Raw genomic sequence first — 14,359 nt, 5'->3', positions numbered from 1 at the left:
AATATTTGGCTAATCGAAATAAAAGCATGAAGCTATTTACAAATGCCAGAATTCTGATTAGTATATATATATTGCTGCTGAATAATAAATGACCAACATCCTTCTTCACTTTCTCCTGATACTGAAAGCATTTGTAAATTCTTACATTCTTTGATTATAGATGAGAATGTTTTAAGGTCACTAACACATAGCTATACTATAAAATATGTTCCAACTTGTATTTTTATAGATGCTGATCTGTGTTTAATATCAAAATTTCAAGATGCTTAGAAGCATTTCCACTTCATTTAAAAGGCAAATATTCCATTGACAGGAAAGTAAAATCTAGAAACATTCATCCTAAAAATTATACCTATCTGCATGCTATAAACCACATACCCAAACCTACAAACCTACTACTTGCATCTCAAAGATGGTTTTAAATATTAATTTTCACCTAGAAACTTACAAGGTAAGTTTTCATCATTACATATTTAAGACATATTCATTTATTTCCAAATATATAACTTTCCACTATAAAAACCATGCAACTTTCACCAACAGTAGCACAGCTATAATTTGGAACACGATGCATGCCATTTTTATTAAAAGGTTAAAAATAAAGTAATAAAAAAGCCTCATGCAAGGCCTAGTTCTAATGATAATACTTTCAATGCATAATCCCTTGGCCAACTTAAAGCCATCCAGCCAAAAACTTCTAAGCTTCTTAGGCTCAACTACCAATCACTTAATCAAAAATGTCCCAGTTGTCTGCAATTAATAGCTAAAGAGAGAGCATTGGCCAAAAGGATTCATACAGAGCTTGTATTGGTCCATTAAATCCAAGCTGCATTTGAAAAATTGCAATTTCTAGTCAAAAAAAGTGTCAGGGGAGCTGGAAGGGAACAACAGAAAAGGATGTTTTGGCCTTTGTTGTTCTCTCTCTCTCTATGAAAAATTGTCATAATTTTCAGTTGGTTTGAACAGAATACACTAAAGATGAAGATTAAGCTTTTATTGTTACCGGAAGAATTTTCACATGTGGCAGAGTTGAAAAGTAACTAATTCAGTTGAAACTCTTTCTGTACAGCATAAAGAAAACAAAGATACATAAAACTTGAGTTACTGCCACATGTTGATCCATACTAATTGGAAGACATATTTCTGATTTTCAAATATAGCTCACTGCATTGATAAATCCCATCAATTCCAGCAATATAATAGTGGTGAGTTTTTATGGTTGCCTAGGTTTAGATCAGAAATCAAATGTAACTTCAGATAGGTCTAATTTCCTCTATACTACACTGCACTGAAAAAAAAAATTACAAGTTAAACTGCACAATGTGAATGTAAAATATTAAAATTGTAATAGTCTAAAAGACATATTAAACTTGGTCGTAAATGGAGGACCTACAACAAATAAAATAAATTTGAAAACAATTCATCTGATAAAAAATTTAAAAAATAGAGTACTTGATAAATGTATACATTTCATGTCTGCACTCAAACAATATATTAGAATTTTCCAGATATTATATGCTTCTTCTGATTTTCACAGGCATCTATCCTTAGTGCTACTATATAACAGTACGAAGCCAAGATTTAGTAGCACCTGAGATGATCAAACTCCAGTTCTGATTGTTGAAACACATTTAGTATTTTTCTGTCTCCTTATGTTGAACGTCTTTTATGACCTTAGAGAAGTGATTTAACTTCATTACATGCCGGTGTTTTCCTTGCAAATCTTGCCCATGTACCAAGAAAATGCAAGAAAAAGGTTTTTAAGACTTGTTCAAATGGCAATTAAATTTTAATTCTTTGGGACTTTTAAGCTTTTATTACATCTCTTGCACTTCTAGTCAAAATGATTACAGGACATGAGCGTAACGCATTTATCATTAAAAATCGGAATTTCATGGACTTGAGAACCCACTCCAAAACATTATGGGGATTAAAAAATCTGACATTGCTGCCTCTGAAAATAATATTGAGGTATTTTGGAGAAGTCATGGATGGTTTGGTTCTTAGTTATAAATCAAACTCTGGCTTTTGTACCTTTGAATACCTCTGCCCTAAAGGTGGGTCATCTTTATACTAAATACATTGCTACAAATTTATTTAGAAATAAATGGACATGTCAGAAATAACATCCTGGGATTTTTGTTCTTAAGGCCATGTAAAAAACCTGCATATAAACTCAGTGGTTACACCATGTTATGGCTAGAGTGTGGTGAGGGAATTGAATGATATGACAGAGAATTGCCTACAAAGCCGAACAAAAACTGAAAAGGATGTTGAAACCCACATTTTACTGCTTCTCATCCAAAAAAGCACTGCAACACCCACCACTTGTTTAAAGCTGTAAGGAGCATCCTTTAGCACATGGAGGGCTCTGCTCTGTTCCTCCTTCTACCCTGGCAGAAGATCCCCTATGCCTCTGGGGGCTGCCCAGCTCAAAAACTGCTGCTGTTCTACTGTGACTTATTTCTGGTACTGCTCATTTCAAAGTATTCCCCCAGTGAGATACTTGTAAGTGATTTAAATGCTCCCTCACTCCATCACTAACCACAGCTTATGTGTATTCTTTGTAGTCAGCCTGTAAAGATGATTTGGTTTCTCCAGATTTTCTTCTCTTGAATTCTTTCCAATACACTTCAGCCCCATTTGCTCTGTTTTATTTTGTTGATAAAAAAGTCAGCTGAGACTCAGCAGAGAACATTTTTTAAAATTTCTTGTAATACATATACATTTAGATGATATGTAAAAGAGAGCTATTCTTTCCATGTTTGTTTTGAAAGAATCCAGAAACAGTCTCAAAACGAAAACAAGAATATCCATGCTTATTGTCAGCATATGAAAGGTCAGCAAGGGTTTTTTAAGACAATATCTATTTTGAATGCTTGTGAAACCATTTAGAGAGCAAGAGATTGTGCAGCCCTTGGTTCATGGTTACTTACTTCATTCCCTTCTAACTCAAAAAACTCAAACTTCATTGAAATTCGGTATTGCGTTGGGGCAACCACCTGCCACACACAGTTTTTGTTTGGAGGATATTCTTTTGGCCACCCTGGTGTGGTTATAGTCCCATTTAGCTTTGTCAGGAGTCCTCCACAAGCAGCTGTAAAATTAAAAGAGAACATCATTTCTTGACTGCCAGTGTGTTTTACTATAAACAGAAACATGCTAAGAAGAATCAGTCCTCTCATTACTTATATGCTGCAATGCCCAGACAGACTAATCAGAATCTTGCTTTATCATGCTTGGTGCAAACAAAGAGAAAGAGACAGCCCCTATCTTGAACAGCTTGCAGGTTTGTGGGCAGAGATAAGTTTCAGGACTACACAAGGCGTTATCATATTCATTCTTTTCCCCTCCCTCCAGAGACTCTGGTTATTCTCTCACAGCTTTTCCCATGCAAGTCCTGTGACCTCACTGTCCTCCCCAAGACCTTGACCACTCCTTTTCTGACAGAGGGATACTTAGGAGGTGCTTCTCTCTTTGATTATTGATGCAGAATCAGCCCTACCTGTCTCAGCTCATATGGCTGTGCATGCCTCCCATAACCCACTAAGTAGGGTCACTTCTTTGGAAGAGCAGTCACGTACACTTCAATCACAATTACTTTTGCTGAATCATGGATGTTCAATTAAAAGAGAAAAGGCCTCTTAATTCCAAGTATATGCCAAATAATCACCTCCATAAAACAGAAAAATACTGTACTATGTTCTTGAATGCAGTTCAACTAGCAAAGGATAAACTCATTAATCTTTTCCATCTGTGCATTTTTTTTTTTTTTTAAGGGAAGTAAAGGGATTTAGAGAAGCTCTCAATCACACTCTGCTACATTGATAACCATTACAGCACTGAGACAGCCCTGGAAATCATCCACAAATCTCCTTCCAAAGAGCTGAAGGAAGGAGCTCTACTCAACTACTCTCTGCTAACACTGAATGCTTTAAAAACTGGCTATTCCAGTCTAGCTGATGATCTCACATACTGCATCTACTCCATCTAACACAGCTGGGAGAATTCACCAGTTGCTGTGTCAAGGCTCATTTTGTCAACTCAGACACACACCAGTGTTTCTCCTGGTCCCTAGTTTCCCATGCAGCACACTTCTTGGTATACATGTAAAAGTAATCTGATGGGAACGGGTGGACTACGACCCTGGGTCACACCCTGGTGTATGAAAAAAGACCAGACACAGGTTTAAAGACTGCACCCAGGTGACACAAGCTGTCCCCTCAAATGATCCAATCTGGGTCAGAGAAACTACTGCCAGATTTCAATTTCTGCTTTTGAACATTGCTCTACTGATCCTTGAGGCAAGGGCAGAAAATGTGGAAATAGAGAAAAAAGAAAATCTTAACCCTTTCTCATATGCTACCATTGGTGGAGACTTGGATTAGAAGATCATAAAGCAAATTTCTGTGCATGTCAACACTGCAGTGAAGTATAAGGCAAAGTTTCTGACTAGAGGCTTCCACTCAGGTATGAATTAATACAGCAGCTCACACAAAAGACCCAAACTATAACGAGGAAGTAATGTTCACTGTGACTACACAGTAATTTTGATTCAACAGTTCCAAGTACTATCTACATACATTGAGTGCCACCTCAGCTGGAACAAACACATACATTTTTAGGGATAGCTCAGGGCTTTTGCTCTACTCTGCACTGCAGTGCTTAGAGTGACTTCTTTTGACAGAGTTGTTTTACTGTTTGGGTGCCAGGAATGTATCTCCTTTCTATTTTTCAGAGGCAGAGAGAAGAGTCTTCTGAAAGACTTCTCTAATATTCTGACTTGAGTCAGCAAGCAGACTAAACTCAATTCCTTACAGAAATTTGGGCTGATGATCAAAAGCCCAGAGATCAAACCTTTGTCTTCATGGCTCCCCCTTTGATTGAACTAATTTTCTTATAGTCTACCTAATGTGCAGACATCAAAATAAATTGTTTTTCCAATGTTCTCTTTACTAAAGGTCCATGAGAGAGGAAAAACAACCAAAAAAAAAACCCCAACCAGCTTGATGAGAGCCACAATCTAACATGCCTTTAATCTAGGATTTCCACCAGCTCACACAAACATACAATAAACAAAAAAACAGAACCAACCCTGCAGATCCAAAAGCAAAATAACTAGAAATAATTGCAAAGAAACTAGGCAAAACTACCCCAAACTGTGAAAAATAATAATTTAAAGACAGGAAACTAGAAAAAAGAGAGACCAGTGAATTGCACTAGAAGAAAACCAGGACTCCAAGCATCCCAATTTTCAAAATCCATTCACTGGTCAAACAGATGAGCTAAGAATAAATTTGCGCCATCCTTTGATTTATTGGTGTCTGTGAGTAAAAATATCAAGCAATAGTTGGTGCATAATGATCAAGAGCTTATGGTTCTTTCCTTTGATACGAAATATGCATAGAACACAAAATCTTATCTCAGTTCAGTCCTATGTTTACACAGACTTCGCTTATCTCTTTCTTTTTTCTCCAAATGATTATTTGAACACACTTTGCTCACCCTGAAAAGTAAGAACATTCCACAGTGTGACTAGGAGTGGGGAGGATTCCTCTGAGCTTTGAGCTAAAATAGAAGATTTGGCTCTTGCAGACCTGCCAGCTTCCCAGGCACATCCCAGCCAGAGGTGCTCAGAGGCATCGTTAAACACTCTGATTCTGAGAAAGTGGCACATTACTCTGCTAGTAATTGTCTCCTTGAGAGACTTTGCTTTAGTGAGTATGAATAGTGTAATAAGTGGTATGAAGCCCTACTTGGCACCATTCCTGATTGACTAACAGCAAAATCTGCAAAATTAAATTGCTGACAGACATGGGACAAACATGGCTAGCAAAGGAGAGCACTGGTTTTCTGGGTTGAGTTCCACAGATCTCATGCTGCTCAGACAGAGCCTAAGAAATGTGGAGCATTTCATTCAGGCCATGGCACTCTGAGAGCTTTAAGAGCCCATAAGACAGCAGCACTCTGTACCTTCACAACTCTTCTTGTCAGGACCAAGCTCGTAGCCAGGATCGCAGGCGCACTGATAGCTGCCCAGGGTATTCACACAGCGCTGCTCACAGCCACCATTGTCAGGTTTGGCACATTCATCTTCCTCTGCCAAGACAGGCAAGAATGCAAAAATATGTTAAATCATTACCTTCCTCAGCTGTAACTGCTGGATCAATATTAACCCAGAGAGCTGTATGCATGCCATCATAAGATGCACTGCACAAACCACTGTGGTTGCTGACTAGAGGATTTTCAAATGCTAAGGAGACCTGCAATGGAGAAAATAAATATATTTCCTTTGTAGGGTGTGGGGTTTTTTGCTGGGTTGTTTTGTTGGTGTTTTTTTTTTTTAACAATGTCTACTAACAGCTGCAGAACTAATTAATAAGCACTTTGTGTGCATAATACAGTAATTCAGGCAGCCATAATCTAAAGATTGTACAAAGTATTGAAGGAAAGATTGAAAATCCACAGTAGGGTCACTTGAAGGGCATTTTATCTCCCTCAGAATCAATCTGTACATTATCCTGAATTCATACTCAAAACCAGATTAACAGAATCCTCAAATCCTAGGTTTTTATTCTACTAATATTAAAAGGAACAAGATGAATCAGGGCTGGGGGAGGGAAAGGAATTGTGTGTTCTCTCTGCAAGCTCTGAAATATACACATAAGATTCATTAAATATTCCTCAGATTGCTGGAAATATTGTTTTCTTACACCAGGACAAGGAACTTCTCCTACTCTCATGCCTATAGCCTTCAAAGTTATAATTGTCTACAATGAAAACTATCAGTTAGGATTAGAAAAACCATGGCTTCTTTTCAAAAGAGCAAAAAGGTCATTTCGGTCGCATGACCTGTATTTCAGGTGTCACCATGGCCACACCACTGCTGGTGGTTTTAACTGTGCCACGGGCAGCACCCTGTGCAAATTACCAACTTTCCATGTACCAAATGCTTCAGCCATTTGTGCAGTTGTATAACACCCTCCTCTCCCCAAAAAACACCATTTCTTGCACCTAAGCTTCACAGAAGACTAAGAGGTTATTGCTCAATATGATTTCTGATCTGGTTTTTGGTTTTTTTCCCCTCCTTACAGAGATTAATAAATTGATAAAGCAGACGAGCCCAGAAAATAGATTAGAAGAAAACTGACAATATTTAGACAAAGAAGAGGGAAAAAAACTTAAACAGGAAAAAAAAAAGCCATTTGCAATTACACTGTTTGACTCTATATTTGAAAACACAATATAAAAATGTGACATTTTACAAAATTAGACATGTTTCAGAACTAAGTTGATTAACTGAACCTGAAGAGAGTAGAAAGTTGTGCTGAACATGTTCCTTCATTCCTTGGACAAATTTTACTAGGAAATTCAAAAATCCCTATTGTTTTGTTTTGAATAAATTTAATGCCCAGTAAAAATTATTCTATTCAGTCTAGTAGTAAAAAAGATTGAGAAATATTTTTAATACCCCTTCATAATTTTCAGTCCAAGAAGAAGTGATAAGCTGTTCATAACTCCCAAAATATGTTTTAACACTTACCTTTAAAAAAGTTAGCTGCAAACCCTGCTTTATTAACAGTTCCATCAGAAACAAACTTCATCCACAGGGTATTAGAGGTAGATCTAATGTCTTCTGGCTTGTCATAGCCACAAAAGTGACCGATCAAAGGACTGTTCTCATTTGTTCCATCTCGGATTTCCAAGTAGTCATACGCACAGTTGTCATGTCTTTCAATCTGTAAAACATAATTTTCAAAATGACCTGTCTGAACTTGACCATAAATATCAGTCAGATATAATAAAAAGAATTTAAATTTTTCAAAGTTAAGGTCTCTGATTAGGGTTCGAGCAGCAGGAAGATGAACGAACATCATTGAATGGATTTCAACTATACTTGTTTTCTTCACAAAAAAATATATTGAAATGTTACTAAGGACACAACAGTCTAACTGGGAAAAAAACTATAAAAGACATGCTCACCTCTAAGCTTCCTAGTGCTCTGTTAAACTTCTACTCTCATCTCAAGTAAAGTCCTCTTTTCTCATGTACACTCAACTAAAGAAGATTAATGGCTCAGCAACTAAACAGGCCAGAAAAATTCACCATTTTAGCAATATTAAAAAAGCTCAATTTTCAACAATATGATAAGACTTTTAGAATCTCCCTTTATCCTCCAGACAGAGTAAAATTTTGCGTTTGTCACTGTTCACTGATGTTGCAGAATAAAGGCAAAAAATCACAGTGCGTAAGGAATTTGATGCATCTGAAAAATTAGATCCAAACACGCATCTAAAATGATCAGCTCTTAAGTAGAACAGAGGACAAAAAGAAACTAATTTTTCTGTGGCAGATGTGTCCAGTTTCTCTTGCACAATTCCTGATTTCAGGTGTCCTCTTTTGATTTTCTGGGTCAATGAGTGAATCTTCACTGTACTGATGAAGAAACCTACTGAAACCAGAAGAACTGAAAATTTCCCTTTCTATTTAAACTTTCTGCTGGATGACATTCAAACAGAGACTAATATGTGAGTGGGCATGTGTGCATGTCTGCTTGAGTAGTGAGCCTTGTGCTCTTTACATAATAGTATTTGCAGAGTAGATCAGAATGGGAATTGCACCAGAGAGAAAAGCAGTAGCAGCCCAAATGTGACTTTGTTCAGAAGCTAGATAATTTACAATGCTTGTCTTTATTGAGAGTGGGTCTTTCTCAACAAAATTAAAAACCCTCTTGAGCTGGGTCATTTTACTGCTGGAATACTTCACATCGCTCAGTCTTATTTATAAAAGAATTAACTAGATCCAAGCATTCAAAAATAATTCCTATAACAACACTCTTGTTAAACTAACTAGCTGAGCTGGGAGAGGCAAGCTTAGGGATGGAGAGGATGGGGAGGGTAGCAGGATCACAGTCAAGTAGAAGTTGGAGAAAGCCTCATATCTAGTTCAGCACATACACATTCTGTTAAATCAGTCTAAACTAAGCCCAGAAAAATCTACATTTGATCTCCAGAGAGAGTTTTTCTTACACCTAAGCTTCACAGTAAGCAGAAGTACCCACTGGTTCTCTGCTCTAATTGTGCATCACGACCAACACGAAGCTCAGAAATGACCACAGACTAAAGGGGCTTCCACTTAGCACATTAAGATTTCTTATTTAAGAGAGATGATTGGGGGGAAGGAGCTGTTTGATTTTATGCCATTTTAGTGGCATCAAAATATGGCATTTACACACAACATTTCTCTGTCTTCTTTCCAACTTCCCAATTCTCCAGGCATTTACATGCATAATTTTCTCCCACCCACTCCTCTGTCACAAACCATATTGCTATTTACTGTAATTTCCTAGATTTTTAATCAGGAATTGCTCTGGGACAGAGTCTGGGAATGAGTGAGGAAAGCCAGGAAGATTTGGGATGCAACCACCTATTGCTGATTTTAGTGGCAATTGTATGCAACTAATGCAGTACATGAGCACTGGTAAGTTTTTTACAATACCAATTCCAAATTTTCATTAATCTAAATAATAAATTAATGACATCATATTCTAATCTAAAAAAAAGTCTGCCTTGTTATCTCAGTAAAAATTGAGAAGTGAACTGGTCCAAAGCTCACTAATATCAATGAAGCAATTGTGCATTTTCCCCACATATCTGTGGTAATTTCAGTACTTAAGAAATTTAATTAACATCAGTTTTTTTCCATGCTTCCATTTTTTATGGGCAATATGGAAATTATGATTATCCACCAGCCTGGTGTGGCTCTGAGTTACATGTGCCAAATTTCCATTGAGGTGAATTAGTAATTTCTTTTCTGAGGATCTCTTTATTTTGGGCAGAAGAGAACAGCTAAAAACACATTTTGTATAGGAGTAAGTTTCTAAACTTGCTAAGACTATAAGAATCAACCAACTTGCAACGTTTCAAAAAAAAGACTGAGTTTCTAAAAACCCATTTGAAAGGTGACTGTTCTACCATATTCACTGATATTTAGTTTATGACTACTGCAAGTGATGCCAGCATTATCAATATTAAAGGATTAAAGTGTTTGTTACACCTATATAAGACCTAACAGATAATTATTGTGGTTTTGAGAAATAACTGGTACTTGGTAATCAATGAAAGAAAATATTCCAAAATGTGGGGTTTTTTCTATACCTTAAGTTTTAAGATTGTGTGGTACTATCACCTGGGAACCCTACCATAAAAAGTCTATTACACTTGTAATAGTTTCTTATTCCTCCTGCTTCCTCCTATATTTTCTATTTTTCTTATTCTTCCTCCTTCCTATGTGTTCCTTGAGGAAAATCTCTTCCAGTTAATGAAAAGACCCCTGGTGAATTTGGCTGTAACTGGACTGATCCCATAAATCTTGTTTACTGGAGCACTAAAATTTCACAAGGTATTTACACAATGTTATGAGAAGAAATACACAGATGAGAAGAAATACACAGAATATTAGCAAATTAAAAAAAAATCATAACTAAACATTTTTTACAGAAAAATGCATTTCCTACAGGAAGCTGAAAGATAACCTCAGCTCCTGAAGGCCTTGGAGGAAATTTTGAATTTGAATGGCATCAGAGAACTAAGCTGAGAAAATGTCAGAAAAATTACTAAAGCAGGCACAGAAGAGCAGGAAAACACTATGAAACATCCCAGAGAAATGGCAAGCCAGAGACATTCACTACATCCCTTCTCAAAAAAATGCCACATACATAGTTGAGGCATGTTGTTTTTCTGGTTTAGAAAAACAACAACAAACCAACCAAACCAAAAACCCAAACAAAAACCCACATAAAAACAAACAAATACACATCCAGAGTATCTTTGTTCTAGGAAAAAATGGAGATAAAAAATAAAAATTAAAACAAACAAACAAACAAAAAAACCCCTAAAACTGAACCAAAAAAAAAAAAAAGAGAGAGAAAAAAGGATATGAAGGGCAAATCTGGGAGCAATTCTATTGCAGTAAAAATCTTTTCACTATTTTTTGTCATTGTTAATTTCTTTGTTCATCAAATTGCAATACAGGTGAATACAATATCTGCCTTGGGTTTTAGACTTCAGTCATAAAAGGTGGTATATATGCCTAGTGAAATCAGAAGATCAGATAAATTTTATTCCCTGATTGATGTAAAAATAATTTAAATGATCACTATCTGCACAGAGTTTAACAAGGTCACTCAAATGAGGAATTAATATGAATCTGCTCTACAAACCCTCTGGAATTTTTTTAGCTGGTGAGACTGCATGCCAAAAAACAGTTCTTAATTAAAAAAGCAAACAAACTAACAAAAAAACCCCTGGTAATTTTCAAAGAACAATACTATAAAGGTGACCGTTACAATGAAAAATATGGAGTTCCCAGTCCCAACATCTCTACTCTCACACAGGCACTGGAAATTATAGCAGCCAAATAAAGTGTAATCCTGCACTCAGTGGAAAATGTGTTGCCCACAGCAGGCAAAACAAGATGACTCATTGATACAGTTTGAAATTCTCAGTTTCCCTAGTGCTTTCATTTCAAAATGAAGGTTATTTATATAGGGGTTTTTTTCTAGTATTACATAGGGATAATGAGAATTCCTCTTACTTAACTGTACCTTTCAGAAGGCAGAGAAGTAATTTTCTCACAAATGCACTGCAATAACTCTCTGGCCTGACATTTACTTTTTTCTATCTCAGCTGGCACCAAGAACAGTGATTTTTAAGCAACTTTTTGTTTTACTGGGCACTGCACCAAGGATTCAGTCCAGAGAGGGACTCAGTACCAAAACCCAGAACACCTACCTTCAAGAGCTGGGAGCAGAAATGGAAATTGGACCCAGAGGTCAATGTCCAGACACTCCAGAGCAGCTCCCAAAGCAACTCCCATCCTCAGCAGGGAGCCCAGTGGATGAGCCAGTAAGAGATGGCACAAAGACAGATATGAGTCTTGTGCCTGCCTGGGGTGCCTCATTTGGTGCTCAAGGGCATCTTGCCACTCTGGAATTACAGCTCAGACTCTCCCTGGAAAAGTATTTTAAGTCCCTACTGCTGGAATTTATTTTATTTTTCAAAACACACGAAGTATAAGCCCCAACTTGAGACCGCCCTCTGACTGTATTTCTGCTCAATTTCCTCTTTCTTCTTATGAGGTGTTAGTCCACATGTCTCACCTCTAGAGAGTGCCATAATACTAAACAGTCTGGAGGAAAAACTGGACATTTCTTCCTAAGGCCTTAATGACTTGTCTATTAAAATGTTCTGTTGTTTGCTGGTCCTTTACTTCTGGTTATTTCCTGTACAGTGAGGCATAAGAATGTCATATTCACACATATTCACATATTCACTTATAAATAGTCCCTAACTTGGTGATTAGAAAAAGGTCCTGAAAGATGGGGAGAGATGTTTGATTCTCCCAGCGATGATATTGAACATGCATGTCAGTTCATGCACATGTAGACCACTGCTGATCAACTGCATCCAGACCAAATATTGCAGCAAGTGTCTTTTGCAGAGGAATAGGGCCATTTCCCTTGTCATCACAATAAAAAATGCTGAGCACCAATGGCAAACTAGAAAAGCTCCATACCTAGTCAGTAAATTATATAAAAGGTACTTGAAACATTCATTTTCAACAGGGCTTAAATAAAGACACTAACAGACAATGGTAAGTAATCTTGAGCCAGACCATGCAGATTCAGAAGATCAGGGGAAGCTGATCTTGTCTGCCCTAGAACTGACATTAATTCAGGATTGGAAAAAAAAAAAAAAGCAAAAAGGGAAACTTAAGTAGAATCTATGAAAATATTAAAACTTCTATATTTTACATTCATAATTGCTGATAAAGTCCCAATCCCTTATTGTCTCATACTCAAATCTTTCCACCAGTCATTGCAAAAATGTGCCATAATCCTGAAGTCCGTCTGCAAGACTAAAGTGTCAGGCTGGAAATTACAGCTCTGTTTACTATACCTGTGTTTATATCTATGTACAACATAAAATTAAAAAGTCTAGATTTTTAAAAAATGTTCTTCATGCCCTTACTGCTAAAGAATATTCAAATAAAACAAATTAACTCAAAGCATGCTACTAAATTTATCTACAAAGTTCAAGCCAGTGTATTGTGTAGGAATGAAACAGACATAAATATTACTTTTTCTATTTTATGTAATAGTTTACCACAGTTTAGAAATGTTATACACAGTGTGAGGTACACTAAAGACATACAGGTATGACAACTCACTGCATCTTTTTTTCTTTCCTCACTAAATATAGGTTTTTGATCTGAATATTAGTTTTAGGGTTTTTTCCTTTTCAGAGCAGAGGCCAAAGATCACAGTGTTTTTTTCTCCAGCCACGCATTCATTTTTGACAATAAGGTTTAGCAAAAATAAAAAGTCCCTGTCATTTAACAGAATATTGAAGTAACCTTGCTGAGCTGGATGATGTACTTGGTAAAATGTGACTATCTTCAGTAATTTTAACATTCAATTAAAACATTAGAGATAAAATAAAAAACCTATAATTTTGAAAATTTCTGGGGAAGGGAAACTTTCATGGGTTATGGAGTTAATTTTTCATAGAGAACGTGCAAATTCATTCACAGGTTTAATAAATATTCCCTTAAATTTCACTGTCACTTAGCCACTAGATGCTTCTCTGAAATTAGTTAAAAGGCTTTACCTCAAATGCTTGAAAGGTTAATCCTACATTGTAGTTTTCTGACACTGTTATTTTCCACACACATTCCTTCATTGGTCTGTAGTCATCAGGATAATTGGGAGACTGGATCTGGCCTTCATTTTTGTGAATTTCACCTCCACAAATAGCTGATAAAAGCATAAAATTTTACTGTCAATAATGACATTTTCTGTAATTTCCCCATGCCCAAAGTGACATTATATGCTCCCATTTTCAAAACGAATAATAAAATTGTTCTGGATAATACTTAAATCTACCAAGGATAAATTATTGAAAACACAATTGGTTTAAATCATTACATGTACTTTAGTTAGCAAATATAATTTAGCATTTCTAATAGCTCTAAACATGTCTGCAGTGTTGAGAATGAATTCGTAATTATGGATAATCTGAATCTATGTGTTTTACAGAATATATTTAAAGGGTCAAAATAATTAAATTTTTGTTCACCCTTGAAACATACTTAATAAATGTTCTTCATTGATATTTACTAACCTTTAGAAAGAGACAAATTAAAGCAAAATCTCATATTTTATAATGATCTATGCATTTTAACCTACAGTTTATCACTTCAAGCTTGCATTCAGTTTGAGGAAACAGCTAATATAAATTAAAAAATATTTTCATGAAAAGTACAGGTTCTATTTTAAACAGGAAATGTTGACTTGCTA

At 36.2% G+C, this 14,359-nt stretch overlaps 1 protein-coding gene across 1 annotated transcript in view; it reads right to left on the bottom strand.

Annotated features, from left to right (window-relative positions):
• The window catches only part of TLL1 (tolloid like 1), a 125,786-nt gene that overhangs the window by 22,199 nt on the left and 89,228 nt on the right, over positions 1–14,359 (bottom strand). The window contains exons 12-15 of the mRNA XM_059844491.1: positions 13,671–13,816; positions 7,544–7,739; positions 5,974–6,099; positions 2,937–3,097 (exon numbers count right to left, since the gene is read on the bottom strand). Of these exons, the coding sequence (XP_059700474.1) occupies positions 2,937–3,097; positions 5,974–6,099; positions 7,544–7,739; positions 13,671–13,816 (629 nt within the window). The remainder of the gene's footprint in view (positions 1–2,936; positions 3,098–5,973; positions 6,100–7,543; positions 7,740–13,670; positions 13,817–14,359) is intronic.

This window comes from Haemorhous mexicanus, chromosome 4 (genome assembly GCF_027477595.1).
Source record: "Haemorhous mexicanus isolate bHaeMex1 chromosome 4, bHaeMex1.pri, whole genome shotgun sequence".
In the NCBI taxonomy this organism is placed as follows: domain Eukaryota; kingdom Metazoa; phylum Chordata; class Aves; order Passeriformes; family Fringillidae; genus Haemorhous; species Haemorhous mexicanus.
This window is presented reverse-complemented; position numbering and strand designations above follow the sequence as displayed.